This window comes from Corvus hawaiiensis, chromosome 16 (genome assembly GCF_020740725.1).
Source record: "Corvus hawaiiensis isolate bCorHaw1 chromosome 16, bCorHaw1.pri.cur, whole genome shotgun sequence".
In the NCBI taxonomy this organism is placed as follows: domain Eukaryota; kingdom Metazoa; phylum Chordata; class Aves; order Passeriformes; family Corvidae; genus Corvus; species Corvus hawaiiensis.
This window is the reverse complement of record NC_063228.1, coordinates 8,790,777-8,818,462: the sequence shown is the minus strand read 5'-3', so window position 1 is coordinate 8,818,462 and position 27,686 is coordinate 8,790,777. Positions and strand designations below refer to the sequence as shown.

General features: G+C 52.7%; 2 protein-coding genes across 9 annotated transcripts in view; one reads left to right on the top strand and one right to left on the bottom strand.

Moving 5' to 3' along the window:
• Window positions 1-11,777, bottom strand: part of USP31 (ubiquitin specific peptidase 31) — a 31,964-nt gene extending 20,187 nt beyond the window's left edge. For 6 of the 7 annotated variants that reach the window (XR_007207086.1, XR_007207088.1, XR_007207089.1 and 3 more), the window contains exon 1: window positions 11,164-11,777. Coding sequence is in view for 2 of the 7 variants with exons in the window: in XM_048320709.1 (XP_048176666.1) it covers window positions 11,164-11,745 (582 nt within the window). In the remaining 5 variants the exon portion in view is untranslated. Of the gene's footprint in view, window positions 1-773; window positions 876-11,163 lie in introns of those variants that run through there. The other variant, XM_048320711.1, reaches the window with a different exon arrangement.
• Window positions 11,778-12,264: 487 nt separating this feature from the next.
• SCNN1G (sodium channel epithelial 1 subunit gamma) lies at window positions 12,265-23,436 on the top strand. 2 transcript variants are annotated; one of them, XM_048321253.1, is made up of 13 exons: window positions 12,265-12,360; window positions 12,556-12,880; window positions 13,664-13,958; window positions 14,380-14,573; window positions 14,960-15,063; window positions 15,543-15,706; window positions 18,434-18,532; window positions 19,717-19,834; window positions 20,356-20,434; window positions 20,513-20,570; window positions 20,927-20,988; window positions 21,184-21,259; window positions 21,658-23,436. In XM_048321253.1, exons 1-13 carry the CDS (start codon window positions 12,330-12,332, stop codon window positions 22,045-22,047), a joined length of 1,995 nt encoding a protein of 664 aa, XP_048177210.1. In that variant the 5' UTR covers window positions 12,265-12,329; the 3' UTR covers window positions 22,048-23,436. The 2 variants fall into 2 exon arrangements, with proteins under 2 accessions (XP_048177210.1, XP_048177209.1); XM_048321252.1 differs by having other exon boundaries at window positions 12,286-12,880.
• Window positions 23,437-27,686: the final 4,250 nt, after the last annotated feature.

Genomic DNA, 27,686 nt, shown 5'->3' with positions numbered 1-27,686 from the left:
TTCCCAAAACATTGATGCAGGTGCTCAATGATAATCGAGGTCTACAATTCCAGGACTCAGCCAGGATCAGGACACCTAAATCACCGATGCCTTTAGAGTCTGTGATCATCATGCAGGTAGCAAAATTACTTCCCATCAGCACCATCTCAAGTACAGGCCACCATGGAATTTTTTTCCACTGGGTATCAAGAATCCACTATGCAGAACTGGCTCATCCCAAACACTATCTTCTATCACCAGCCAGGGAGGTGCAGCTTTCCCTGCACACAAGGAACCACAGTGTCCCAGAGTAACCAATGCTGGAGCAGCACAGCATGGGATGGGTGCTGCTGGACTGGTGGATTCTGAACCAGGGGGACTTGGCCACAGCTGCAACAGGGACAGCTGGCACTGCTGTGGATACACACTGAGAGCCTGGAGAACCACCTAATTTACTCTTGAATTTCTGGAAACACCGTCTCAGGACACCAGCACAACCAAGGGATTAGTTCAGACCTGTTTTTCTTCTAGACACGAATGGGAAGGGCTTGAAGCTCATCAGCAGCCAAAATCTAGTCTTTGCAGATTTATCCTTGCCCTGCAGCTTTGGAGACACCTTTCATAATGCAGAAGTTTGCTCTGACCCCTCCAATCAGGCCACACGCACCCTTTCCTCAGGACATCTCCTCCTTGAAAAGCCGCCACAAGCCCACACAGGATTTAGTAAGGAATGCCATTACCCACCAACATCAGAAAACACTTTCTCTGCTCCAGAACTCTGATTCCACTTTTACCTCCAAAACCCGTCCCAAATGGCCAGCCAGTTCTCCTCACTGCTCGCTGGGCAACACAGCACAGGTACTGAAGAATGGTAGCCAGGCACCAGCACCTGCATTCGGCTGGAATTGCCTCTGGAGTAGCATGCCAGGGTGGGCTGACCTCAGCAGCTGAGCCCGGGTTCCTTCCTGAAAGCAGACAACACCACTGCTACGGAAAAGCCAGCACATTCTGCTGCTCCAAGGAGGCACCAGCTGCAGCCAGGAGAGCCAGCCTGCTCCTACCAAACATGGGACAGCCGCTCCCACACACCCACTCCAGTAATTCTGTCCCCAAAGTCAATACCAAGCTTCTCTCTAAGAACTAGGCTCACAGCAAAGCTCACATCAGTCACTCAGCATCTCCCCAGCCTTCCTGTGCTTCAGGCTCCCAGGAAGGGAATCCTGCCCAGCATGTGCCCCGTTACAGCGCGGCACCTACATCCCCTGGCACACCTGTGGAGAGAAAAACTGTTCACACAGGACTCAGACCTATTGAGCAGGATCCCCAAGAGGGACAGTTGCACGAGCAGAGGCCAGACAGTACCTGCAGGCAGGAATGGCTGGGAAGGCTGCGGAGCCCAGGCCCAGCAGGCTGCACATGCGCCTCATGCCAGAGCTCCTCCACTCTCCTGATCAGACTTTGCAACAGATTTGAGAAATGAGGTTGGGCTGCTCGCTTTATCCCTCTGAAAATGGGGTCACCGGGGAGGGGGCTGGTGATGAAAGAGGCAGGAAAGGACTGATAAACATATACTCTCTATGCTCTATAATCTGTCCACCTGTCTCAAGGCAGCAAAAAAATAGAAAACAGAAATAATCTGCTCTCATTACATATGTGCAGCCCTTCTGACAGCAGATTTACTGCCCTTGCTGTGCAGGAACCAGCAGCCTCCCACATAAAATATGTGCACACAGCCTGAACCATGGGAGTGGTCCCCAGCCAACACTCTCTGTGCCACACTGGTGTGACCCCAGCACCTCTGCTTGGTGCCCAGTGTAACCTCAGCTTGGGATATTGCTGCAAACCTTTTTATGGGGGAGAGAAATCTGAAGCACTTGAAGATTAATGGAGACCAAACAGCCTTCTCTGCTCCTAGTTTCCATTAAGCAAAGCAAGATCCACTGGCAGAAATAAAATGATAAAACATAATCAAAATAATGAATCCAAAAAAGTCTCTTCAGGTACCAGCCTGATACCTCTTGCCCTTCTTCAGAAGAAAGCTCAGCTGAATGCACCCAGACAATGATGCAGGTAAGAATGTAAGGCATACATGTGAAGACTTGCTTTGCAAACATTAACTTAGTTCAAAAAAACCTACACTGAAAATTAAATTTAGCCCTTAAATTACTGTGTCAAGTTTCAAACTGAAAATCAATCACTAACACATGAAGCAGAGATTGCAGTCCAGTCTTAGGTGGCTACCTCACTACATCTCTCCAGAACTGTTACCCATGCTCCTATAGTAACACACTTGAGTTTTAACAGCTGTACCCATCCTTCCCAACCCACTGTGCCCAGCTCAGCACCAAGGCGATGATGTCCCTTACTCTCACTGAGGGAGGAAGGCTCCAACAGCACTGCAGGTCACAACAAAGCCAAGCTCATTCTTCTCAGTGAGTTGACCACAGAGAGCCAAGGGAAAGAACTGCTGAAACACCCGCCACGTCCCCAGCAGTGTGTGGTCCCTCTGCATCAAGATACCAACAGGTGTGATGGGAGCAGGCCCGCACTCCCATCAGCCAGAGCCAGCAGCCTTATCTGGTGTCCTTTGTCCCAGTGAGCTCAGCCAACAGGCACTGTCACTGCACTTCAAGGGCCCGTCTAGACAGAGCTGATGATAAAAGGCTCTTGGCATTGCTGCAAGGAAGCATATCCAGTATTTCAAGTGAAAAGGGGATAGAAACATAAGTACTTTGGGAACCCAGGCTAGTATTTCTTATTGCCTCTTCCCCAGCACATCACTCCAGTCCAGATCCTCCCTGGCTTTTACTGATGTGTGTCCCTGGAGATGCAGTGTCCCACAGGCAGCAGCCAATTGTCTGTACCAATCCCAAGCACAGCGAACCCATGGATGCACAGCAGTCATGTGCCTTGCTCTGTATCTTTGTCACTGCTTGTCTCAGAAGCATCTCCATAATTACTCTGGTTTTCTCAACACTCTTGCAGCCTGAGTGGACTAAGGATAAAGAGCTGCCTGTGGAGACACATCACAAGATGTTGGAAGTGATTCAAGAAGCACTACAAAATATCAGATGCAACTTCCTCACAAGAGACTCCGCTAAACAAACACTCCAGCAACAGCAGTGTGTTCCCAGCATCACGCACGCTTCCTGCCAGCGCTGCTACAAGTGGGTCCATTACTGCTTAAACCTCTGCGGCTGCTCCTCCAGGGAATGCTGTGTGCCCTCCTCCCAACCCGCTCCAGGGGGCTGCGGCAGCAACCCCAGACATGCCGGGTGTGGAGGGGAACAATGGACACACAGAACAGGCAGTGCTGAGGGACATGGTTAAATCTGAAAGAGATAGAGGTGCCGACTCAAATAAACAATTTAACAACTGAGACAAATACCAGGAACTCCTAAAGTGCAGCCCCCCCAGCCTGATGTGGGTCAGCACCAAACACAGCCCCACACACCTCCCTATCCCCATGCCAACTCCCTGCTGGGCTCAGGGCAGTGGGCAGAACAGCATGGGGGGATCCCCACAGCCCTCAGCCATAGACAGGGCTGTACAGAAGCTGGAGGTCCCCACAACCCTGTGCTGTGGATGGGGGACTGCAGCCTCTCAGCAGCCAGACTGGCCATTCGTGAACAGCTCCAGGAACATTTGACAGGCAAAGCAGACAAATGAGCAAGAACCTCAACACTGAGCACTGGCCACCCAGCACCGCTCCACATTTACTTTCCAAGTCTGCCCTTCCAGCCCACCAGAGGGTTTCTTGCCTTTGCCATAACCCTAAACTTTCACTCCTCTTTGTTCATCACTTAAGAGAAGACAACACCTCATTTTGCTGGTCCTGCAGTAATGCAACAGCAACTGTAACTGGATGCAGATACAGAGTTATGAAGCAAATGCTTTAAAAACGCATGAAAAACACCACATTTACCAACCCCCAAGAGCTGTTAATCCTCTGCCCCTAATCTGGTTCTCCTGTAAGTATAGTTGGCACATCTGACCAGCCTCTGTCCAGCATTGCAGGGTATTAAGAAAGACTCCAGAACGATTCCAGTGCAGCTGTTTGAGCTGTGAAGCACCAGGAGTGGGAATGGACTCTGACGCTGCCTCCCAGCACCTTCCACAATGCACAGCACCTCCAGCCCTTTCCTCAGCTCAGCCCTTGCAAGCTTGGCACGAGGTGGATGGATCCTCCATTCCACCAGATGTGCCTGCAGTGGTACACAGACACCCTGAATGAAATGGCTCCATCCAAAGACGTAGGGGGGAAAATCAAAATTTCCTATCAATCCCACTCACGTACCCCTATTGCAAGCACCCTGCAACCATACCAGTGCCTGCCTGTCCATAAAGCAGATTTACAGCAAAGATACATTATCACTTTTATCAGGCCACTGAAAGTTTAATAATAATTCATCTACTGCTCTAAAGAGATGCAATAAATAGATCAAAAAAGGGCTGAACTACTGGCCTCTTCTTTGCTGCTATTATTGTTCCAGATCACAAAGACAACTAGAGGAAAAATGCCAGTCTGCTATTTTCCAGTGTGGCCCTGGTAGGAAGCAGCTGTGGAAGGATTTTGCACATGAACAGACAAAGTCAGCTCATTAGAGACCTGACCCAATGACACACGTGCACAGGAGAGAAAGGCTATTCTTTATCTTCTGTTGAACAGTGAGTTATGCTCAACCACACTATTCCTCTTTTTTAAACCACAACCACAGGTTTGCATTTGGGTAAGCTCTACAGCAGACAACCACTTACCTGAATCACTCTGCTCACACACAGAGAGCACTTTCCTCCCCTCTGGAGATGTTCTTTTTTGGGGAGACCAGTACCCAGCCAGCAGCGTGGTTCAGGCCCCAGGGCTCAGGAAGGGAGCTCCTCCAGTCCAGGGGCAGAAGAGATCGCTGTGGACTCAGCCTTACCACAGGCACCAAACAGGGAAGTGAGCTTCGATGGCAGGAGGTCTACCACAGCAGCCAGGGCAGGACAAAATACTCCTCCCTTGCCCTGTGGGCATCCAGAGGCACCAGGCCTCAGGAGGCAGCACCCCATGGGACATGGCAGCTCTGTGGGCAGCCCGTGCCCCTACACAGTCCTGCCCTCTGCAATGCAGAGCGGAATAAGCACAGCCACTTATGAGAATACTTCAGGAAGCAAAGCCAAGAGGAGCACTACAGGGAGCAGCACACCAGCACCAGAGGGATTCTCCACCACATTTAACAAGCCCAAACAAGAAGCATCATCCCACCAGCCCCTGCCTAACACCTGTCTCATGCCAGCAGCTACTCTCACCCTTCCTGGCTGAAGCCTGTTAATCCTCATTAACCACCTTCCTTCAATGCATAAGGAGACAGTGAAGTTTGTCCAGATGATGCTGTCCAGGGCTGCTGTGTGTGCGCACGGACATGGAGGTGGGCTGTGGGTGCTGCATTCCCCAGCTGGCACACTCCTTGCCAGGCCTTTCCCAGGGGTGCAGGTCTTGCCTGCCAAAGGCACTGCCAGGAGTCCGTTGCTGGCTGCTGGGAGAATTCACCCTTATAAAGAGCAGAAATCCCATATTATTCAGCAGGAACTTGTTTTCCTGCTACACTGGTAGAGCAACTGGTGGGATTCAAAGGAATAAGGGATTGAGGAGCAGAACACCACGAATGTGAAGCAGTTCAGTAAAGAACTATCAGTAAATGCTGACACAGAGGATGGATGTGAAGGCTGGGCTCAGCAGCCCAAGGAGTGCTCCAGCTGCACACCTATGCCTCTCCTGCTCTCTCCAGGCTTTGCTTCAGGTCCCAAGTTGGACACAGAAACTGAGATGAGGGGATCCCATCATTACCACTCTGAGAAGCCTCCCCTTGCACTTTATAACAAACATTCACTTCACTGACAATCATATGCAAACAAGTTCATTAAGCAGTGCTTTGCTCAAATGGCAGCAAGAATGGGTTCACTCCAATCAAGTGTGGCCATGTACAAAGCACAGAGCAACACAGATCCAATTAAGCTGCCTGGGAACACACATCCCCCTCACCGCTTCCATGGGCTGCCAGGCACGACACAGTTCTCATACTTTCACCATGTGTCATTTTGCACAGGCAGCATGGAAATAAGAACCTGGAAGCTCAGAAGACAGAAAGCACATTTTGGCAATGATGTACAATGCCCTTCCAGCCTCACAGTGGGTCCTGCCAACCCCCAGGGCCACCTGGCAGTGCTGTTCCACACTGGGATCTCTTCTCCTGCCTCGCCCGACCCTCTGCTCCAGAGGGGAGCACCCACACCACACTTCTGCTGCCCCCTCCAACAGAACCCCCTCAGCAAACCACATCCAACCTCCAGACTCTGCCTCTCAGCCTTGGCTCCCCAGCCTTGTGCTGCACTCACCCAGATCAAAGTTTGAAGCATAACACAGAAATCCCCAGAAAAGCATTTGGATTTCATAGGTAAGTCAGACCACTGCCTTAAGGCAGCCAGATCTGCTGCAGGAAACCCTTCCCAGGGGGTTTAGAGATGTGTGTAGAAAGCGAGTAAAGCAATTGTAAGGAAAAATATGCAAGAAAATAAGCAAAACAAAACAAACCACACATAAAGTAATGGACTTACATCTCATTGATAATTAACATTAAAAAAAAAGGGTGTAACGTGGCAAGACTGCTAGACCTTTGTGATCCCAGTGAACCACATTTCCATAATGTCAAGAACCATCATCAAAATTATGTAGAAAATTTGTAACTTGCTTTTTGTTTCAAGGAAAGTGTGTCAACTCCAATTCCCAGAGCAGCCCTAGGACAAGCTTCCTCAGTAGGATGCCACCACTGGAAGCACCTGGACTGAACTGCAACAAGCACTTCAAGATCCCCTATCACCTAACCCACTCAAAGCCTCTTTAGATCAACACAGAAGCTGAAGCACCAGGAACCAAAAGCCAAGGGACCAGAAGGGAAGGGTGAAGAGTCCCACATTTCTTCTTTCATGTCCCTTTCTTCCATCCCTCTGTTCAGAGGGAGGACAGTTTGCTCTCTGTGGAAATATTTTAGGAATAAGCAGTGGACCATATCCAGAATAAAATAACTTATCCTGTGCTAGGCAGAGAGCAAGATAATTAAATACAATCCAGGAGATCACATTTCACACATCACTGGCCCCATTAGCAATGCACAAGGGCTCTGGTGGGCAGAAGGGCCCGGGGCTGACATTTCTGTGAGCAGGACCAAAGGCTCCTGACACCCACGCTGGCCCAGCAGCCCCCGCTGAGAACTGCTCTCACTGCAGCTTCAACAGGAGGCAAAGATCTGAGCATGTCAACACTTTCCAGGAGCTCCTTCATAACTCAGGAGTTAGTGATTAACTCCCAAAGAAGTGCCCAACACAGCTGGCAGATTGCTTGTCCCAAAGTGAGATATTTGCACCAAATGCATTCCCAAAACACCTTGAAACAAATCTTACACCAAACATAAGTTTAAAAATAAATAAGAAAGGAAGCAGCACTTTTAACCTGGCACAGTAATCTCTGCTCTGCCAACAAGGATTCATTCTGAGTTCAGATCCAATTCTGACAATCCAACCCAACTGAGTTATGGTGACTGTGCTGTATTTGCTGAACATGCTGCAGGTCACAGTCAAGGCCATCTTCTTGTAGGACAAAAAATGCAATCCCAGTTCTGGCATGCAAAGGGTCTTGTTAAACATTGACATGCTTCAGTGTACAACTGCCTTAGAGCCCCAAAGAAAGTCTCAAAACAGAAAGAGCCTCATCATTCACAGAAGACCCAAACTCCACAGAAGGCAAAGGCAGAGGATTTGCATAAGAATGTAATTTTTCAAGCCAAATTAGTTTAAATCAAAATCCTTCTTGCTGACGACCCCCACCATCACCTCCGAGTGTTGCAGACCGATTCCCAATACAAAGGGCACTCTGTCCTCCCTGTCTGACACTCCCAGGAACTTTGCAGGCAGCACGGGACAGCTCCCTGGAAAAAAACAAGCCCAAAGCCCTGCTTATACAATAGATGTTTGTCACCATTGTCACACCATCACAAAGGGGAAAGAGGAAGCACAAGCTGAAATATTGGCCCCCTGTTATGAAAGCAGCAGCTTTGTTTGGGCAGGAAAACAAAACCCACTGAGTAATCGGAAGAGAAGGATTGTTAAAGCAAACAGCAAAGGAGCACAGGACCAATGGGAAAGTCATCCACAGCAGAGAAATCCAGGAACTACCAGCTCTGCCATGGTGCTCCTGTTCCATTCCCAGGAAGGGCTGCCCAGGCTCCCAACCCAGAAACCAAACCTTTCTGCTTCCACCTCTCAGTCCAGTCCTTAGGGACCTTTTCCTACTACCTCAGCCTTCTACACCCCCACTTTCCCCTGCTCTGCCAGCACTCCCAACCTCCCCTCTCTGTGCACAAGGCTCTCCCCCTCATCCTGCAACTACAAAATGAACCATTTAACACAAACCAGTTGTTTGAACTGCATTTTCCTTGGCTTCAGCATCTACATGATTCAGAGACCCATGAGATGGGTTATTTCCTGAAGACCAACTTAAAAAGTGAGAAAGCACTACCAAGGAAAACCAGCTGAGGGTAAAGAACATTCCAAAAATCACCCCTTCAAAGGCCCCTGTCCACAAGGACTCCAAGACACACTCCCTTGAAAATAATTTCCTCTCTTCCAAGACAGAAACCTACAGATATAAGACTGGGCAAGAAAATAAGTATTATCCTTTATCCTAAAATACATTTAGCACCTACAGAAAAGTATTTAGGAATTAGGAAGTGCCTTTGCCCAGTTGTATTTGGTGCCAAAAGAGGAAAAATAGCAAAAAAACCCAACACATGGATTTCAAAGCATGCTGGATAAAGAGCCATTTGCCTATCAAATAAATATTACTGTCAGTGGCTACTACTGTTGGAGAGAAAGCCCAAAATTACTCTGTGAAAACACTGTACATCCTTACAAACAATTACATCAAGGCAAATTGGGAATGTTCCACCCTCTAAGCAGAACAAGCTGGGGGGATGTTTTCCTTGTTTTGGAGAGAAGCAGCAGTTTCCAGAATGAAAATGCCGATCTTTGCCTTTCTCCAGTCTAAGCCTGTTGTTTACATTTGCAAATGAACTGTGCAAATCTGCTGCTGAGAAAAAGTTTAATTAAGAACTGAATTTAATAGCTGGTTCAGGAGACTTAACTGTCTTTAGAAACATTAATTTCATATTAGAAGTAATTGACCCCTATAAGGGAGCAGCACTTGACATAATGACACGGTCCTGCAGCAGGGCCCAGGCTGCTGGCACCGTGCAGTGCTAAACTGGATCAACTGGGACCAGATTCCCTCCAGCAAGAGGGTTTTAAAACCCCCAGGGACCTGGCAGGTAGGAGATGGATGGGCTCCAGCTCCATCCACAAGCAGAACAGCACTCTCTTACCATCAGTGATGTCTGCAAACAGCAAAGTTCTGCTATCAACACCTGCGGAACATGGCCTTAATTCAATCCCTGGCCCTGATGCTCTTCCTCCTGCCGTCACTCGTATCCCAGCCCTGCTCCCACAGCCTGTGTGAACAGCGGAGCCTGGCCTAGAAAGAGGGCTGCTCTCCATTCTATCAGTTCCACTGGCAGAAGACAATTCTGCTTTTACAACCTTTTTTCCTCTATTACTCAAGAGAAATCCACAATTTCTTCTCCTGCCACACCACCTCAGGAACAGTGACAGGTCCAGGTGAGTGCCCCATGGTGCCACCAAGACCAGACTCACCGAGAGATCAGCTTTCCAAGCACTCCCCCATAAAAACCTCTCTCAAAAACACCAGAGCCACATGTGGTCCTTGTGGCAGGCATCCTGAGAGAAGGCAGGTGCCTTCACTCAAAGGCAAACAGTCAGGGTCTGCAGGGAATGCCCCAGCATGGCTGTGGGACAGGTGGGTGCAGCTGCCTCAAAAGGCATAGGAGAGGCAAAGGGAAGAGGTGCTGGCCATACATCCATCCAAACGACTGAGGGTGCCAAAGGCCACTGCCACCTCAGAGGACCCTCTAGGACACCCCACCATCCAGCAGACACCAAGGGAGAGCCGACTCTGGGACCCAGTCTCTACCTGCTGTGTACCCCAGCTGAACTGCATGCAGAAAGCCCAAGACTGTGTCAATTATGTTCTTGCTGTGTTTTCATGCATTTAAACATCTCTGCAACTCACTCGGCAAGAAAAATTCCCCTAAAATTTTCCTTAAGTGCCTCTAAGTTCATGATGTGGAAGCTACCACCCACCCTCTCATTCTCTCGCACAGCCAGAGAGTCTTACGTGCCAGGAATAATACTTCTCTCTATTCCAAGAGGCAAGGTTGGCCTAGAGCACTTTTAAAACAGTTGTGTCCGATCTCATCCAAAGCCATGGCAGGGTGTCTTTAAGCCACAGCGCAAGGACCAACCCTCTGCTACAACAGCTCCTGGGGCAGGCGCGAGGCCCGGGCAGGGCACGGCGCCGTCGGACGGAACCGCAGCCCAAGGGCTGCGGCAGGAGAACATCACGGTGCTAAACACGAGCGAGTCCAAGCAAGAGAGTACAAGCAAGTACTCCTGAAACACACTCCCCAAATCAGCCCGGACTCACAAGTTCCTGGTTAGACTACAAGGCACAGCTCTCAACAGCCTTCTTCCATGTACGCTCACAACTCCCAAACAACAATTAGTTGCAACCTCCCTAATGGCAGCACGGTAGAAGAATGAAACAGTAAAATGGATATTTTCACCCATAAACACCATCCAGAGCCATCAGCCAGCGTCAAACACCGTGAGCAAAGAGCACAGTGGTAGCACCTGTCCCATTCCCAGGGCGCTGCCGTGGGTGCCCAGCGCTGTCACCTGACCAGGGTCTGCTGCTCTAGGAGGATGCTGGGAGCAGGAACAGCACTCCACCGCTACTGGCACGCAGCTGGCAAGGCCAGATGGTTCTTCCCACCGCGTGGGTGCTCGGACCAGCGGCAAGGCACGCAGCATAGCTGCTAACCGGAGCAACCTGCGGTGCCCGTGCGATGGGGACACGTTGTGTCACACCTGGACCTGTTGTGAGCCACGGCAGCACCAGCTGAGCCCGGCCCCGAGCCCCGCCACCCCCGCGCCGCGGGCACCAGCCCTCCAGGGCTGCTCCCGGCAGCCTTGCGCTCGCTCCTCCCGCCTCGACGGGACGAGGCCCCTGCTCACCTTGAAGTCGCGGCTGTGCTGCGGGGTGTACTCGAGCGTCCAGAGCGCCCGCACCAGCTGCGCCAGCTGCTCCGTGACCTCGCCGGGCGCGGGCGGCGGCCCGTCGGCGGGGGGCGGCCCGCCGCGGAACTGCTCCAGCGCCAGGAACTCGGCGAAGAGCTCGGTGTTGCTGAGGCACTGCAGGATGGCGTTCATGAAGCAGGTGTTGCCGTGGTTGCGCAGCCCCGCCACGCCGGGCACGGCCTCGGAGCTGCCGGCGGGGCGCGGCGGGGGCTCGGGGCTGCGCGGCGGGCCCGGCGGGAAGCAGCTGCCCAGGCCGCCCGTCGCCTGCGGCGGGGGCAGGCGCGGGGCGAGCGCGCCGCGGGGCTCGGGCTCGCTGCTGTAGTGCGAGAGCGTGGAGAGGGTCTTCAGCACACGGCTCATGAACCCGCCGAGCGACCGCCCGGACGGCGCTGGGGCCGGGGTGGCGGTCGGGGCCGAGCCCGCGCCGCCGCCCGCCGCCCGCCCGCGGAAAAGCCGCTTGCTGAAGGAGCGCTTCTCCTTGGCGCTGCCGGCCGGCCCGGGGCCGCTCACCCGCGACATGGCGGCGCGGCGCAGCGCGCATCCCCGCCCGGCGCTCGGCCCGCTCAGCCCGCCCGGCGCTCGGCCCGGAGCTCAGCCCGGCGGCCGCCGCATCCCGCCGGGCCGGGTCGGGCCGGGGCTCCGCCGGCTCACGGCGCCGCCATGCAGCGGGCGGGGCGGGGCGCGCCGCCACGTGACCGCGCCACCACCTTAGCGACGGGCGGGCACTGCCGCAGCGCCGCCATCTTTGGTGCTGGCGCGGCGCGGGCACGGGAGGGCGGGGCCGGACCCCGCCCCGAGGCCGCGCCTTGCCGGGCCCACGCGCTCGGTCCGCCCCCGGCCCCGCCCCTCCGCGGGCCCCGCGCGGGGCACCGGGGGCGCCGCCGCCGCTTCCCGAGGGCCCCGCCCGGCCGTGCCCGCCCCGCTCGGGCCCGTTACTCCGGCCAGCCCCGCGCAGCCCCGGCGGCTGCCGTGGGGCGGCGCTGCGCGGCCGTGGAGCGGGGTGGGGCGGGGCAGGGCGGTCCGGGGCGGGGCGGTGGCGGGGTAGGTACCGGGGCGGCCGCCCGCCGCCCCATCGGCAGTGGCGCCGGGGCTGGGAGCGCAGCATGGCGCCGCCGGGCCCGGAGGGCGGCCGAGGTGAGGCGCGGGAAGCGCGATCCCCCCCAAGACGGCCGTTCCGGGGATCAGACACCGGGAAAGGGGTGGGATGCCGGGTGCCGGCTCCACGGGGCCGGGCGGGACAGGACCCTGCGGTCGCGGTGTGGCGGGGTACAGGGCGGTGGGCGGACGCCCGTCCCCCAGCCTCCCCCTCAGTGCCCGGTTCGCCCGTAGCGGCCGCCACGGCTCCCGGTAAGAAGATCACGGCGCGGCTGAAGCGGACGCTGCCGGTGCGCGGCCCGCAGGCGCCGACGCTGAGCGAGCTGATGCGCTGGTACTGCCTCAACACCAACACCCACGGCTGCCGCCGCATCGTGGTGTCCCGCGGCCGCCTGCGCCGCCTGCTCTGGATCCTGCTGACCCTCAGCGCCGTGGGGCTCATCCTCTGGCAGTGTGCTGAGCTCCTCATGAACTACTACAGCGCCTCGGTCTCCGTCACCGTCCAGTTCCAGAAGCTGCCGTTCCCCGCCGTCACCATCTGCAACATCAACCCCTACAAGTAAGACCCGGGGGTCTGGGGGGAGGATGGGAGGTCAACACAGCACCAGACTCCTTCCCGAGCTCGTCCCGGTGCTGCTTGTCAGCATTTTCTCTAACATGTGTTTTCCCTCTATGGCGCCTGGTGTGCCACATCTACCCGTGCGCTGTGTGAGTTACACTCTCACCCCTCATTACTGCCTGCTGACTTCAGCTCGGTTCATGCTGTTTTCTGCTCCAGACAGTCCCTGTCAGCTCTTTGACTCTCTTCAAATTCCCTTCTTCCCAGCACCAGAGTTCCAGGACTACAAACAGCGTCATCTCCTGAAGAATGGAAACGGGACATCTGTTACTCCTCTCGCTTCTTTCTTTCCTTATGGGAGATTTTGACGTGATCCATCAACAATACTTTTTCTCCTGTCAAATCATGCTTTACATTGCTCTCTGTTCTGCTGCCAGATTCCCACCCCACTCCCCACAGGGATACAGCTCTTTGATGCCTCTTCACAGATACAGAACTCTTATTTCCACATACTCTGCCCTCTTCAGACTTCCTAACATGAGGAGCTTGAGAGTCTTGGAAGAACTTTCTCTGTAGTTCAGTGTGCTCTGCTTCCTGTGGTCCTTGCTCCAAGATCTCTCCACGGTTATAGCTGTGTCTGCCCTCATCGATGTGAGAAATTGGTGTGAGACCTCCACTGGGAGTTCTGTCCCAAGCCATGGGATCCACAGTGCAGCAGGCAGAGCAATGCAGCTGGGCAGTGAGGTGGGATGGGATGTCACTGTCACGTTGTCTCCCATGCAGGTACAGTGCCATGAAAGAATATTTATCTGAATTGGACAAAGAGACAAAAAAAGCTTTGGAAACTTTCTATGGATTTTCTGAGGGCAAGTCCAAGGTGCGCCGGTCGGTGGACGAGTGGAACAGCACAGGGAGCGAGTTCTTCCAACAGATTCCTCTGTTGAAGGTCGAGGACTTCCCAAGGATGGCGACTGACCTGCACAGTGGGCAGAAGAGGAAAATAGAGGGAAGTGTCTTTCACAAGGACTCGTCCATCGTGAACTCAGGCGATTCCAATGACATCATTGGCTTTCAGCTGGTGAGTGTCACTGTGCCCTGGCCAGGAAGTTCCCTGTGGGGCAGCAAAGGGCTGTACGGGGTCAGTGTCCCTCCAGCAGGTTTTATTGCCCACTCAGGTGGCTTTATGGTGCACAGCAGGGAATAGCACCCCGTTTGCTCTTCTGCCCAAGCCTCCATGGCTGCTGCAGATTCATCTCCAGCTCTCTGGAAGAGAAGTACCTTCCTGAAGTGGTCCCAAATAGAGTCAGTGTCATCCATGACCTTTTTTTTTGATCCTGAAATATGTGGTCATATCACTTAGCCCTGAATAAAAGGTCTTAGATGCCCACTGTAACTTCATACATGGTTATTTCTGTGGAAGAGAAACACTGTCAGATATACCTTGTAGAATCCATGATATCAGTCCATCTGAAATGTTTTTTCCCCTTTGTGCTTGTCAGTGTGACGCAAACAACAGCAGTGACTGTGCCCTGTACACATTCAGTTCGGGTGTTAACGCTATCCAGGAGTGGTACAAGCTGCATTACATGAACATCATGGCACAAATTCCCCTGGAGACTAAAGAAAAATTGAGTTATTCTGCTGATGACCTTCTACTGACATGTTTCTTTGATGGCCTATCTTGTGACAAAAGGTCAGTGCACAGAAAATTCCTGCCATCTTAACAGCTTATTTCCAAGTCCATAATATGTAGGAATGGAATATTTGGTATTTGCTGAATTCCAGCAGGAGCCACTGCTAGTGAATCTGCCTTCCCCACGCTGTCAGCTCCCATTCCCACATTAAAACTTCCTCAAGTTTCCATCTCCTGATATATTAAACTAGATCATACTGCCACGTAGTTTGAAGTTACTCAGAAAGAGACCCACACTTTTCAGCAAAATAAACTTCTTGAAAAGAAGTAATAAACCCCCCATGCAGTCCTGGTCTGTCTCTGTCAAAACCAAAGCCCAAATGTGCTGCCTTTCTCCCACAGACAGAACCACAGGGAACAATGTCACAATACTCGATTTCTTCCAGGCACTTCACTCGTTTCCATCACCCCCTCCATGGCAACTGCTACACCTTCAACAGCGGCGAGAACGGGACCGTCCTGAGCACCTCCACGGGTGGCAGCGAGTACGGTGAGTGGGGGTGGTTTGCACACGTGTGGTGTTCCAGGGCGATTTGCAGAGGAACTGTTTGATAACAAGTGGTTCAGCAAACTGGATCCTGCTGGAGCGTGAGCAATGTGTTGGCTGTAGATGTACAGGCTGATTGGGGAAATGCCTGTTTGAACTAGTGCAAACTCTTGCCTGAGAATACAGATAGTATCATTGCATCACTAATGTTTTCCAGCTGAAATTACTGTTGCCCAGTTATATAACTTTTTAAAATGAGTTCCAGCCACGTTCTCAGCAGGTATTATTTGTTTGCTGTACTCGGTACTGCCAAGGGATGTTACTGGCTGCAGGTGTCTTGCTCTGGCTGGGCAGAGGCTATGCTCAGCTGTTACAGTTCTGCTTAAGTCCAGATAACATTAAATAAACCGTGCTGCCCTCCCTGACCAGAAAACGTGGTTCTGGCTCCTGGTATAACTTCCTGCCTTGTCTCTGTGGTTCAGGATTGCAGGTGGTTCTGTACATCGACGAAGCAGACTACAACCCCTTCCTGGTGACGTCCACAGGAGCCAAGATCATCGTCCACGATCAAAACGAATATCCCTTCATTGAAGACATTGGCACGGAAATTGAGACTGCAGCGGCCACCTCCATAGGGATGCACTTTGTGAGTGGCAACAATCTGCTTTTCAGGTGCACTTTTGCCTTGGTACAGCTGTAAATAGGAACTTGATGTGGTGGTTTCAGAGAGCCAGCAGCTGGAAGGCCTTTAAATACCTCCCACTTAGCAGCTGAAGTGCCCTGAGGGAAATCCTATGATAGCACTTTTCTGAACAAAAGAGGCTGTGGGAAAATCAGGTCTATAAATCCAACCGGCCTGGGATCTTGTTTGTTCTCCCTTTTCTTCCACCCGTTGGCTTTCCAGGGGATTTTTGGTTTTGTTTTCACAGCAAAATCCACAAACCACAGAAATGCATTGCTAAGTGCCTCGTTTGGCTTTAGCAATGAGCAGTGAGTTTCATCCCATGAGGGTCCCCGGGGCAAAGGAGCCAGAGCTGGAGCTGTGGGTCCCCGTGTTTGGGGTCGGGTCCTTAGGCAAGGCAGTAGCACAACCCTTTGAACTGTTGTGTGAATGTAAGCCTCATTTTGCTGGTGTTCTCTCTATCCCAGCAGTAAAAACACCCTCGTGGGCAGCGGGTTTGCTTTTGCCAGCTGTGAGCAAGGGCAAGGAGAGCTGCAGCTCCCGATTTCCCCATTTAGTGTACGGCCCAAGGGGGTTCATCACAGCAGCGAAAGCTGTGCCAGGTCCCCTTTCATCTGGATGGGCTGTTAAGTGAGCACTTCAGCTCTGCCTTTCTTCCTGGTGGTCTGGTCAGAGCATCAGCCATCCTGCTTATCTGGGTGTGCCGGCCTTGTAATAGGCCCTGCATTAGAAAAGACATTAAAAGAGGGCTGATGCTTTACAAAATGCAAATAGTTAACTGTCTTCCAGCTGTCTGGAAAACCGTGGCAACAACTCCTTAGTCAAACGTGACTGAGAGGTTTTGGAAATCAGGATGGTGTGAGTATGAAAAGTCTCACAAGGCTGTCACACCGTACAGAGACAGTCACTGAAGGCAGTCTCAATATTTAATGTAATATGTTTCTAGCACAATCGGTATGGACTGTTGCTGTAGTATAAAAAAACAAGATTTGGCACATCTTAGTGTCTGTATTTGAGAGATTTGTCATGAGGAAGAGATCCAATTGCATCCTAATGAGGCAGCCAAAATAGAAGCTGGACACAATTTCTGGTCTCAGAACAAAAGCTGGGGGTCACTGTCCTGCTGAGAAAGGACAACTCCAGAGAGCCTGCTGAGTGGTGGGGGGTCAGGATGACCAGGACAGGGCTGCAGCACCGAGGTGCCAGATCAGTCCTTGTCCCACATCCAAGGTCACAGAGGAGGACACAGCAGGTGTGTCCCACACGGTGCTGCTCGATGGGCTCTGAACACAGCATCAATGTCTGATTATTGCTCATGGCTTTCTGCTGGGTACTAGGACTGCCCCCCACCTCCAAAAATATTCCAAGATGTTTGGAATGCAAACAAGGCATTGCTTGGTCAGAGTTACAGTGCTTTAGTTAAATATTTAGTTTGGAAATTATTTCAGTACCTGAAGGAACAAGTAAGCTTTTGTAGGAGCATAAGGCACGACAAAATAATTCTATACAAAGGATCAATCATCTGTCGGAGCCCCAGGAGCAGACTGAGGCAGTGTTTTGGCACTACATTGTATGTGGAATTTAAAAGCTGGTTTCAGTCAGTTTTCAGAAGTAATGCATCTCTAGTACTTAAATCCCATCTTTCCTTCCAAAGACAGATTTGAGCATCTCTAAAAGTGCTGACTTGCACCATACTGGCCCAGAGCCTTCTCTTGCTGCAGACAAAGTGATGAGGTATGCTCCTGTCAGGTGTGGCCTCAGGAGCTACATTCGGTGCCTTAGAGGTTAAGTTCCTGCTAAATTGATCCTTTGTACAGAATTTTTTATTCTAATTTTAAACTCTGTAGAGAAAAACAGAGGAATGGGTTCTTAAATGGATGTTTCTTGTGGTTTCAGGCCACTCTATTGTAGGGTGGATAATTACTGTGGAAAGATAGCAAGGGCTGAGGGAGGTAAGGCAGTCTGCAGGAAGTGGGCAATGGAGCTGGAATCAGATCGCAGGAATTTGAGGGCTCCCAGCCCTGGTTTCACAGAGCTTGCAGGCACAGACTTGGCATGTCTGAGCTCTTTGCTCTGGGCAGAGATTGCAGAACAGGAAAAGTCATTAGCATTTGAGAGGAAGGGTCAAAGCAGCACCTGAAAAAAGGTTTGAGGGAGACACAAACATCTGATTTAGAGTGGATTCAGAGAGGTGCTGTTGAGCACTAGTGGAGCCTCAAGTGCTGTTTACCCATGGCACAGGAGCAGGCAGTGCAACAACAGCTCAGGCAGGTGGGAATCCTCACAGAAAATAACCTAAAACCCCATCCAACAACTGCTGTCCCTCAGAACACAAACATTCAGGGTAAACGATGCACAGCCTCTAAGACTAGGAGAGAACATGCATGTGGATTACTCTGCTTTGAAAAATCTTCACTGCTATGATTATACCATCTTGCAGTCCTGCAGAAGGTTTCAAGGAAGACAGTAAAGAATGCCACCAGAAGAGTTTTTTGGGAAATGGATATTAGACACAAAAAAACCCTTGTTTTGACAAGGGATTGACAAATAATTTTAGATAGCAAAAGGTAAACATTATATTCAAAGCTGCCTTATCACTTACAGTTTCAGAGTTGGGATAAAGTGTCACTGAATCCTTTGGTTTTTCTGTGAACTCCCAAAAACCAAGTTTTGTTCTTTTCTGGTTCTCAGACTCGGTCTCGCAAGCTGAGCAAACCCTACAGTGACTGCACAGAGACAGGAGCTGACATACCCGTGGAAAATCTCTATAACAAGAGCTACTCACTCCAGGTAAAGCCATTACACTTGGGTTTATCAGTTGCTTGAAAACTACCTGTATAAAAAGCTTTATAACAGTCTGTGGTTCAGGACCCAAGACTGGGAACAGTCTGGGCACAGGGTTGTTGCTTTAACCGCTGATGTAAAATGCCATGGCGCTTCTTAAGATCCAGCTTTTATTCCTAAGTGGTTGCTGTTTGAAGTTCCCTCAGGCACCCTGTTAGATAAAGAAAGAACATGAGCTCATTAGGCAATTTTCAAGCAATGGGAGACTGGAAAATATTGGCCAAGTAAAGGTTGCAGCTTAGTAACCCTTGAAGCCAGAAATTGTGACCTTTAGGACTCCAAGAATAACAGAAACCATCTAATCAGTATCCAGATAGCAGGATGTTTGTTTACAGAGTAAGTTTCCACTAATTTTGCATGGTTTCTGTAATTGGGTCCTCTTGGAGAGTGTCAGTTGTTCTGGCACTCTCTGCTTGAAGAATTGTACTTACATTAGCTGCTGCCTGCTGCAGAGCCCAGGTCTAGGCTGAATTTGTATTTTATGGGGAATATGAAATCTGCTGTGATGTAGTGCCAGGTAGGATCACCCAGACATTATCTCAGGTTTTTAATAACAGTACTTCACCGAAACTCAGTGCTCAGGAGGACTGGGACCAAGAGGCTTGACTGGGATTTCAAAGAGGAGTTCAGTTCCTGCATGTCCCGGTATTTTAGCACAAACCACAGCTCTGCTGCCTTGTTAATCCTCACAGCTTCACCTCTCCCAGTAGGCACCAGCAGGGTTTGGTGGAAGCTGTGAAGGTTTGCTGCTGTGAGTCACTTCCCACACCTAGTTAGTGATTCATGGGCCACGTGCCATGGCAGGCCTAAAAACCTCTCCTTGACTCTGTAAAGAGCAACTGCAACACTGAAGCTTTTGGTGGCTGTAGGGGAAGTGGGGGCATTCATAGTACCCCCATATATGTAATCCTCAGAGATGATTATATTCTTATTTCTTGCACTAGAGCCTCAACCCTCCACGGCACTTTCTGACACTTTTGTGAGTGTATTCACTCACAGCAGAGCCTGAAGGCCCAAGGAAACAGGGTTCCCATCCCACTGCTGTTGCCATAAGCAGGATTTCTTTAGGTGCACAGGAGCCTGGGCCTTGGTGCTGCCTCTTAGCCCCCAGCTCTGTTTTTTCTCCCTAGATCTGCCTGCACTCCTGCTTCCAGAAGGCCATGGTGCAGTCGTGCGGCTGCGCCCAGTACGCGCAGCCCTTGCCCGCTGGGGCCGAATACTGCAACTACAAGAAGAACCCAAACTGGAGTGAGTATTGAAACACCTCTGGCACTGCACACACCTCAGCTGCCAGCCCTGTCCCCTGCAGTGCCAACCCGTCCCACAGCCCCCTGTACCCAGCACCCCCAGTGTCCCTGTCACACAGACCCCTGTACCCAGCACCCCCAGTGCTGTCACAGCTGCTGCACCCCCAGCATGCTGGGATGAGGCAAATCTGCCCTAACCCACTTAAGCCCCCACACCCAGAGCCAAAAGTGCTTCCCTTGCTCACACTGACTGGTTTGTGAAACTTGCCCTGATGGCTTGTCACCTGTGCCCACCACAGAACAGTCGAGTGGAGGGCTTGACCAGGTGTGGCAGTTTTCATGCCTATATCAAGTGACAGCCACTTCTCAAGAGTCTTTTGCAATCTTTATAGGGTAAATCTTTTTATCCCCACCATGTAGGCAATGGCCACAAAGGCCACCTACACCCCAGATGCCCCACTGCAGCCCAGGTAGCAGGTTTTCTTTCTGGCTTCTCACACACATCCTGCTCCTCCCCTGCAGTGTACTGCTACTACAGACTGCATGAAAAGTTCGTGAAGGAGCAGCTGGGCTGCCAGCAGATCTGCAAAGACGCCTGCAGGTGAGTCCTTGCCACAACCAGAGGTAAAGTGTGCGTGGGAGTCGGAGCTCACAAGTGACATCCTGCCTCTCTCTGCAGCTTCAAGGAGTGGGCGCTCACCACCAGCATTGCCCAGTGGCCATCCACCGTGTCAGAGGTCAGTCCCCAATTGCACTCCACCAGAACAGCAGCCTAGCACAAGGCACTGAGTAACCCCAGAGGTTCAGCACAAAAGCAGGAGGCCCTGGGGTAGTCAGTGGTGTTCAGTGATGCTGCTCCCAGAGACCGGTCTGTAGTTTCCAGCTCAGGGCTTCCCCTCCAGGAGTTCATCATTAAACTGAAATTTGTTTTGGGAGATCCCCTTAGGATCAGCTGGCCTGTCACACACTCAGTTCTGGTACCCATACTAGCCCAAGGAGGTGTGGAGCATGAGTCCCTTCCCAAGGATCTCTGCACAAGTACCTGCAGCTAGAGTAGCATTTTCTGTCTCTCATTTCTCTCTCATTTCTCCAGGACTGGATGCTCAGAGTTCTCTCTTGGGACAAAGGGCAAAAACTCAACAAGAAGCTGAACAAGTAAGTCCCCCTGTGTGTTCCTGCCCTGCACCTTCAGCTCTGATACGATCTCAGCAGCCCTAATGATGGCAATTGGGGAAAAAGCTCCCTTGGAGCAGCCCAGCCCTACTGGTCCAACTGGTTATTTGCATAGTTTTTCAGTATGTTTCATGTTATTGTTTTACTAAACCCTCTGCATGCCTCCTGCTTCCCCAGGACAGACCTTGCCAACCTCATGGTGTTTTACAAGGACCTGAACGAGAGATTCATTTCGGAGAATCCTGCCAACACGGTGAGTGAGCATGCTGGTCCCTGCTCAACTCCAGGAGATGCAGCGCTTCCTCCCACACAGGCTGGAAGCTTTCACCTGCCCAGGGGAGCAATCCCACATGGGCAGGAAGCTGATCTCAGATATGCACCTCTGGGCTGGTCCTGCCCTTTCCAGCCCTTATCTGGGGTCACGTCTCTGCCTGTCCAGCCCTGAGCTCCATGCAGGGGCAGCCTGCAGGCTGCCCGCAGCAAGCTCAGCTCCAAGCAGAGCCAGAGAGAACAACAGCAGAGATAGGCCCACTGCATTTGGGAGTGCTCAGCAAGCCCTGGGTGCCCTGGCTCGGTCTCCCTACCTGCTGTAACAGCACCGTGGACACGTGCCCATTACAGACCATAACCTTGTGCGCTCTGCTCTTCCAGCTTGTCATTCTTCTGTCCAACTTTGGGGGCCAGCTGGGCCTCTGGATGAGCTGCTCAGTCGTCTGTGTCATCGAGATTGTTGAGGTCTTCTTCATCGACTCGCTCTCCATCGTCATGCGGCGCCAGTGGCAAAAGGCAAAGAAGTGGTGGAACGACCGCAAGCGGGGCAGCTCGGGGAAGGCTCCGCAGGCCAGCGATGTGGAGAGGCAGGGCCACGACAACCCCGTGTGCATCGACGAGGACCTGCCCACCTTCACCACTGCCCTGCGCCTGCCACTGCCCCAGGACAGCCCCCTGCCCAGGACTCCCCCCCCCAATTACAGCACTTTGCGCCTTGAGACTGCCTTCACAGAGCAGCTGCCTGACACGCTGGAGCTCGGCCAGCACTGACACTTGTCCCCCACCCACCCATGTGCCCAAAGAGGTGGGTGCTGGACCCACATGTCCAGGGGTGAAAGGCACAGATCCAGACAAGCACTGAAGGGCTGTCAGGTCAGACCCTTACTCAGGGATTGAACTGGCAGTCAAAGCTGCCCTGAGCAAAGCTCAGACACAAAAGTCAAGGGCTCAGAGACATTAGGAGCTTCAAGCAACATCAATTCTCGAGTTAATGATGGCAGGAGATGGCTGGAGCAGGATGTGGTACTAAGCTGGGATGTCTCACCAGGCAAAGGCACGCATTAGCCACCAGCTGCACACACCCCATTGCATGTGGGCAGGAATTGCTCCACAGCAGCAGATTGATGCCACATTGAGCATTAACACTAATTACTCTCTGCTGTGTGGCTGGACTTGCGGGGGAGAAAACCCAGGCTGTCAGGAATCTAGCATGGCATTTGTAGGAAGGGCATGACAGAGGCTTGGGTAAAGCACAAAAGAGCATAAAGGGAAAGCTCGCACTTGAATTTTCATTAGAAACCTGATTCCAGTGGTGGCCTGAGGAGGTCGTTCTTGTGAGATGAAAAACCAGGACAACCAGAAACGTGCTTCTAGAGCAAGTTACTACACAGCTGGGGTAGGAAAGCCCAAGTCATCCCCAAAGAATCATCTGAAAGGGCATGAAATCCAATTTGGAGCACAGTAATGAAGTGCATCCTCTGCAAGCTTGTTCCATTCCACATCACTCAGCCAGCCCTTAAACATAACTTCCAAGGAGCTTGTTAAATGACTTCCCAGAACCCTCACAGAGAGCTGGGTGGCTGCCCTTCTCCTGCTCACCCCCAGGCAAAGACTTCCTCCTGTAGCCACCCAGTTCCCCACCTGCCTGCCCTGGAGCTGGCAAGGCCTGGAGGATGTCTCACCCCACCTGTACCTCATCCAGCTTGCCCCCAACCTCTCCAATCCACAGAGCAGTGTCAGCATCCACATTTTACCTCCTGTGTGCTTCCACTGCCCTGACCCCCACCATGGGCCAAGAGCTGCTGCCTGTGCCCACAGAGCCGTGAGTGATCGTGGGGGCACCTGGCCGTGCCCTTCCCTGGGCTCCCTGTCCTGCACCCAGCTCCCTCCTGCCGCAGCCCGTTCTCTGCTGCCTTCAACACCCGGTGTAGATGATGAGCAGAGCCCACTCCACACCAGCTGTTGTGGTCTATAGAGCCAGAGAGATTCAGAGCATGTGAGGGGTGTCTGAGTAGAAGACTCCTTTCCTTTCTCTATGAGCTTATTTTATGTAGAACAGCAAGAATCCAGGAAGGTTCTTTAATGTGCAATAAAACATATTTTAACTGAATTATTTAAATAGATGATAAACTGAAAAAATAAAGATATATTTTTGAGTAACTGCTTTGCCCTTTTTCATTTTTAAATCAACTCTATATGAGTTAGTTCCCTGCAGGTATCCTGAGAGCTGAGGGAACTTGTCCCTGCCTGCCCAGGGGCTGTGGGTTCTCAGCAGGGCCAAGCCCCCCAGCCAGGTGCCCCAAGCCCCGCAGCAGAGATGGAGCAGGGGTGTGCTGTGGGACCGAGCTCAGGGGCAGGCAGGAGGAACATGGGGTGCAAGCAGAAACACAGTGAACAGACCTTTCAGAAAGTAATGTTAACCAGCAAGGGACCAAAACCACTGGAACTTCAGGAGTCCCCCAGACAGCTGCACACCTGAGCGGTCCCTTGGAGGCCACAGGAAAAGTGAGAACCACATCTGGCTCAGCCCCTGCTCCAGCAGTGAGAGAGGTGCTCTGGACCAGCCACAGCTCATCCCCATCACCTCTAACAGTGTCAACACTCATCATGACAGTCCTGCCCCATGGACAGCAGTGGCAGAACAGACCTACAGCAGAACAGAGCACCCCAGGGAGCCCCACCTCCCCTCAGTCTTACAGCTGTCCCCACTACAGCAGGGGCAAGAGTAACAGCAAAGTCCAGAACTAAGGAACACCTCACCACAAACCCCTTCCTTGCCAGCTTGGTGGTGCTGGCACAGGAGCTGGTTTGGCTCCACTACACCTGACTGAGGACCTACCTTCCAACACAGAGGGGTCAGATGACTCCAGCTCCCACAGGGAACATACTGGAGAGCTCACCTCCCCGGGAAAGCAAGCAAACATCACAAAGTGGTCATGCCACAGTTCTTCCACTCCACATCTGTACCCATGTGTGCAGCAGCACCTAAGAGACCACAGCTCTCCACAGGGTTTGCTCACAGCTGCCACAGGCAGTGCTAAGGAGAGGCTGCCCAAGCTCAGTTTAGTGCTGGTACAGCTCCTTCCGCACTGCTGAGCTCCCCACTAGGTTTCCTGCTCCCCTCAGGATGCTCAAACACCTCTACCCACCTACTACAGCCCTCAGAGTGGGTTAAATCAACGAGCACTAATCATGGAAACAGCCCCCTGACAGGAGGGAACCCCCCACACCTGGCTCCATGGCCAGGGAAGGCACTGACAGCTGGCACAGATTGGGATGGGTGAGGGGTTTATGTTTCTAAAGCCTCTCCAGAGCAAAACAAAACCTTGGAAAATAAACAGAGTGGGGCCAACCTTGTGCAAAAGCAGACTTTATACCAAGAACGGCAGTTCCAATAAGGGGAATATCCTTTGATGGAGAACAAGGCTGCTGACCTGTAGCGGACCACAGCAGCAGGAATGTCATGGCTCTCCCACTGAAAACCCAGGATATGTGTCCTGACAGGTGCTTTTTTGGGAGAACACTTGCTTTAAATTCTTTGGAAAAGCACAGGTGCTCCACAGGTGCTGTTTGCAGTTACTCTCGGGGCAGGTGCAGCACCTTTTCTCCGTGTATGAATAATCCTCAGAAGGCACAGAGCCACGGAGCTACAGAAATGCTTTACTTCATTGTGAGTTAAACACTGAACTGTGCTGAACTCCTGAGTCACCTCAAACACAGAAAACCACTGGGGACAGTCTGAGAATCAGGACTGGCACACGCTAAACATCATAAACCCGAAGTGTCTGAGAAACTCAGCTCGGAGTTTATGGGAACAACAGGCTGTAAAATCATGGTTCAGCAACATTGCCTCTTCCACCACTGTGGCTCCAGGGTCAGGTGGGAAGTCCACTCTCCTGTCATGGGACAGTGTTCCCAGGAGCCCGTGGCAAGTGGTGGGAGCCCAGCCAGCCCTGGTCAGGCAGCCCCTCACCCACCAGCAGCCCCCCACTCACAGCAGTCCTTGCTTGCCTCCCAGCCCCGGGATACAGCTGCAGCCACAGTGCTCAGCTCTTGGGCAGGGATGACAATGACCCCAGACCCACAGACCCACAGCTTCAGCTTCATGGCACCCCACAGTTGCAGGGAGCAGCTGCAGTACCCGAAAACACAGTGAAGGTGCAGGCAGCATCGCAGGCACGGTACTGCCTTGGCAAGGGACAGGCTGGGGAGAGGTGTTGAAACAAACCTGAGGCAGCAGGTGCTGGTGACTCAGGGGAAAGGCTGCCGGCACACCGGGACCGGCCCTTCGAGGAGAGGAGGCACAGCAGGAGAACCTCGCTCTGCTCCTCCGCAGCTCCCGCAGCAGCCACTGCCAGAGGGGAGAAAGCCGGAGGTGATGGAGGAGCTGTGGGGGAAAGTGGCTGAAGAGGAGGAAAATCCAGCTGCACAGAGATTTTCTGGACAGCAGAAACCTGCCGGCGTGGGGGTGTCAGCCTGGAGGGGTGACCCCAGCCTCCCTCAGAGTGGAAGGAAGGGGCAGCTGCCCAAAGCTGCTCCTAGTAGATGCAGCCAGGCACCACCGACAGGGTTAAAAACTGCCCAGGCCCCTTCCAGAGAGGTGACATCCAGTGGTCCACAAACAGGTTTGGGAGTTAAATGCCTCATTAATGTAAATGGGGCTGGGCTGGGGAAAGGCATCTCCAGCACATGCCTATGGAAAATCCGTCCAGGCCCTGAGCCTCTTGTGCTCAAGCCCAGCTCTGGGGAGACCAAACGCAACTGGACAGTGTGGACGGTTCAGTTTTACCCCTTCCCCTTCAGGACAGGGTGAGCCGGCACCGGAATTGGGCAGCCCTGGAGCAGTTCCTCACACCAGACAGCTGGTCTGAGCCATCCCCACCAGCCTGGCCTGTGCTCAGCACTTTGGAAGCATTTTCCAGCAGCTGGAGCATCCCCCGCCAAGGCCAAGCTGTGGCAGGGGAGCCGTGGCAGCACCGAAGCAGTTGCAGGCAGCGTGAGTCACAGTCTGACCCACAGTTGCCTGCACAGTGACGTGCCGTGACACGGCCCCAGCACTAATCCCGATGCCGGCGTCTCCCTGCGAACAGGACGGGCCGGGACATGCGGAGCCCTCGCCAGCTGCCCACACTGCCGCTGGCACACGCTGCAACAGCGCTGGGCACGGCACACACTGGAATGAGACTGAGTGAGACCGGTGCCCAAGGTGATGAGGGGGAACAGAAACCCCAGGCCAGCCTGGGCATTCGCATCCAAGACACTGCACTGAAACCTGCTGTGCCACTCCAGCTAAGGGCAGCGCTGGGCCTGGCTTTCACTCATCCCACTTAGCTGTCCATTGCTCTCCAGAGCAGTGTGGACTCAGGATGACCTGGCCCTGGGGAACTGGGGTTGGCGGTGGAGGCACTGGAGGCAGTGGTGGTGAAGGGCAAGGGCTCCTCCTGTCCTTGTCCCTGCGGCCACACTGCACCAGGGCTCTCCCCTTCGGCCCCGGCACAGACAGCTATGGGATCAGGATGCTGACCTGCAGCCGTACCTGCTCCCTGGCCTGGTTGTAACACAGCCTGAGGTGTCAACCGGGAAACACACCTGGCCCCAGGGCTGTGGACATAGTGTTCCTGCCTCTCTGTCCTCTGGAATCTTCACCCAAGCCTTGGCACTTTCCTGTAACACTGCCTTGTCCCTCCCAGTCTTACACTTCTACCTCAGTTTCCCTTCCAGAAGGAGCTGAGTGGGAGCTGTACCCTGTTGGGACCTGAGCCCCCCTCACTGTTGGGCATGCAGGTGGGCTGCCAGCCCTGCATAGCTCTCCATGTGATCCCCCCAGGACCATGGTGGCACTGAGACCCTGGCAGCCTTGCCATTGACAGTGTTCCCAAAGCAGTGAGATACGAAGTACAGGAGAGGACACTCTGTGGGGCCGAGTGAGAAAAACCCAACCCCAACCTGTAAATCTGGGCAGCCCAGCCCCATCCAGCACCAGGTATGGGGTATGGGATACAGGGTCACATCTCTCTTCCACTCATGTGCTTTGTCTAAATGCGTTTCTATGGATTAAAACATGTATTCCCTATATTTATTCACCTGCAGCAGAGCACACTGCAGTCCTGGCAGGATGTGATGACCCAGAACACAGCGGAGGTGGGAGCCGGCTGGAGCCAGGGTGAATCACCCTGTTGTCACAACGCCTCTCACTCCAGTACCTTCCTTCTGGGTTTTAAGACCTTCTCACCCAAGTTTACATAACGAGTCCTGAACGGTACAAGCTGTTCCCCTGGGTACACACAGGTAATCGCTCCTGGTCTTGTTATAAATCAGTTCTGGTCTTGTTATAAAATGTCATCAGTCTCAAAATAGTTCACATTTGCCCCAGAACATGGGAGAGGACCATAAAACACCAGCCCAGGGCA

What these genes read in the sequence shown, in the direction of transcription:
- SCNN1G (XM_048321252.1), top strand. Translation starts at nt 12,330, where the DNA reads ATGGCGCCGCCGGGCCCGGAGGGCGGCCGAGGTGAGGCGCGGGAAGCG. An exon ending in ACATCATTGGCTTTCAGCTG is followed by an intron (nt 13,959 to 14,379) that starts GTGAGTGTCACT and finishes TGTGCTTGTCAG; the next exon opens with TGTGACGCAAACAACAGCAG. An exon ending in CGGAGAATCCTGCCAACACG is followed by an intron (nt 21,260 to 21,657) that starts GTGAGTGAGCAT and finishes CTGCTCTTCCAG; the next exon opens with CTTGTCATTCTTCTGTCCAA.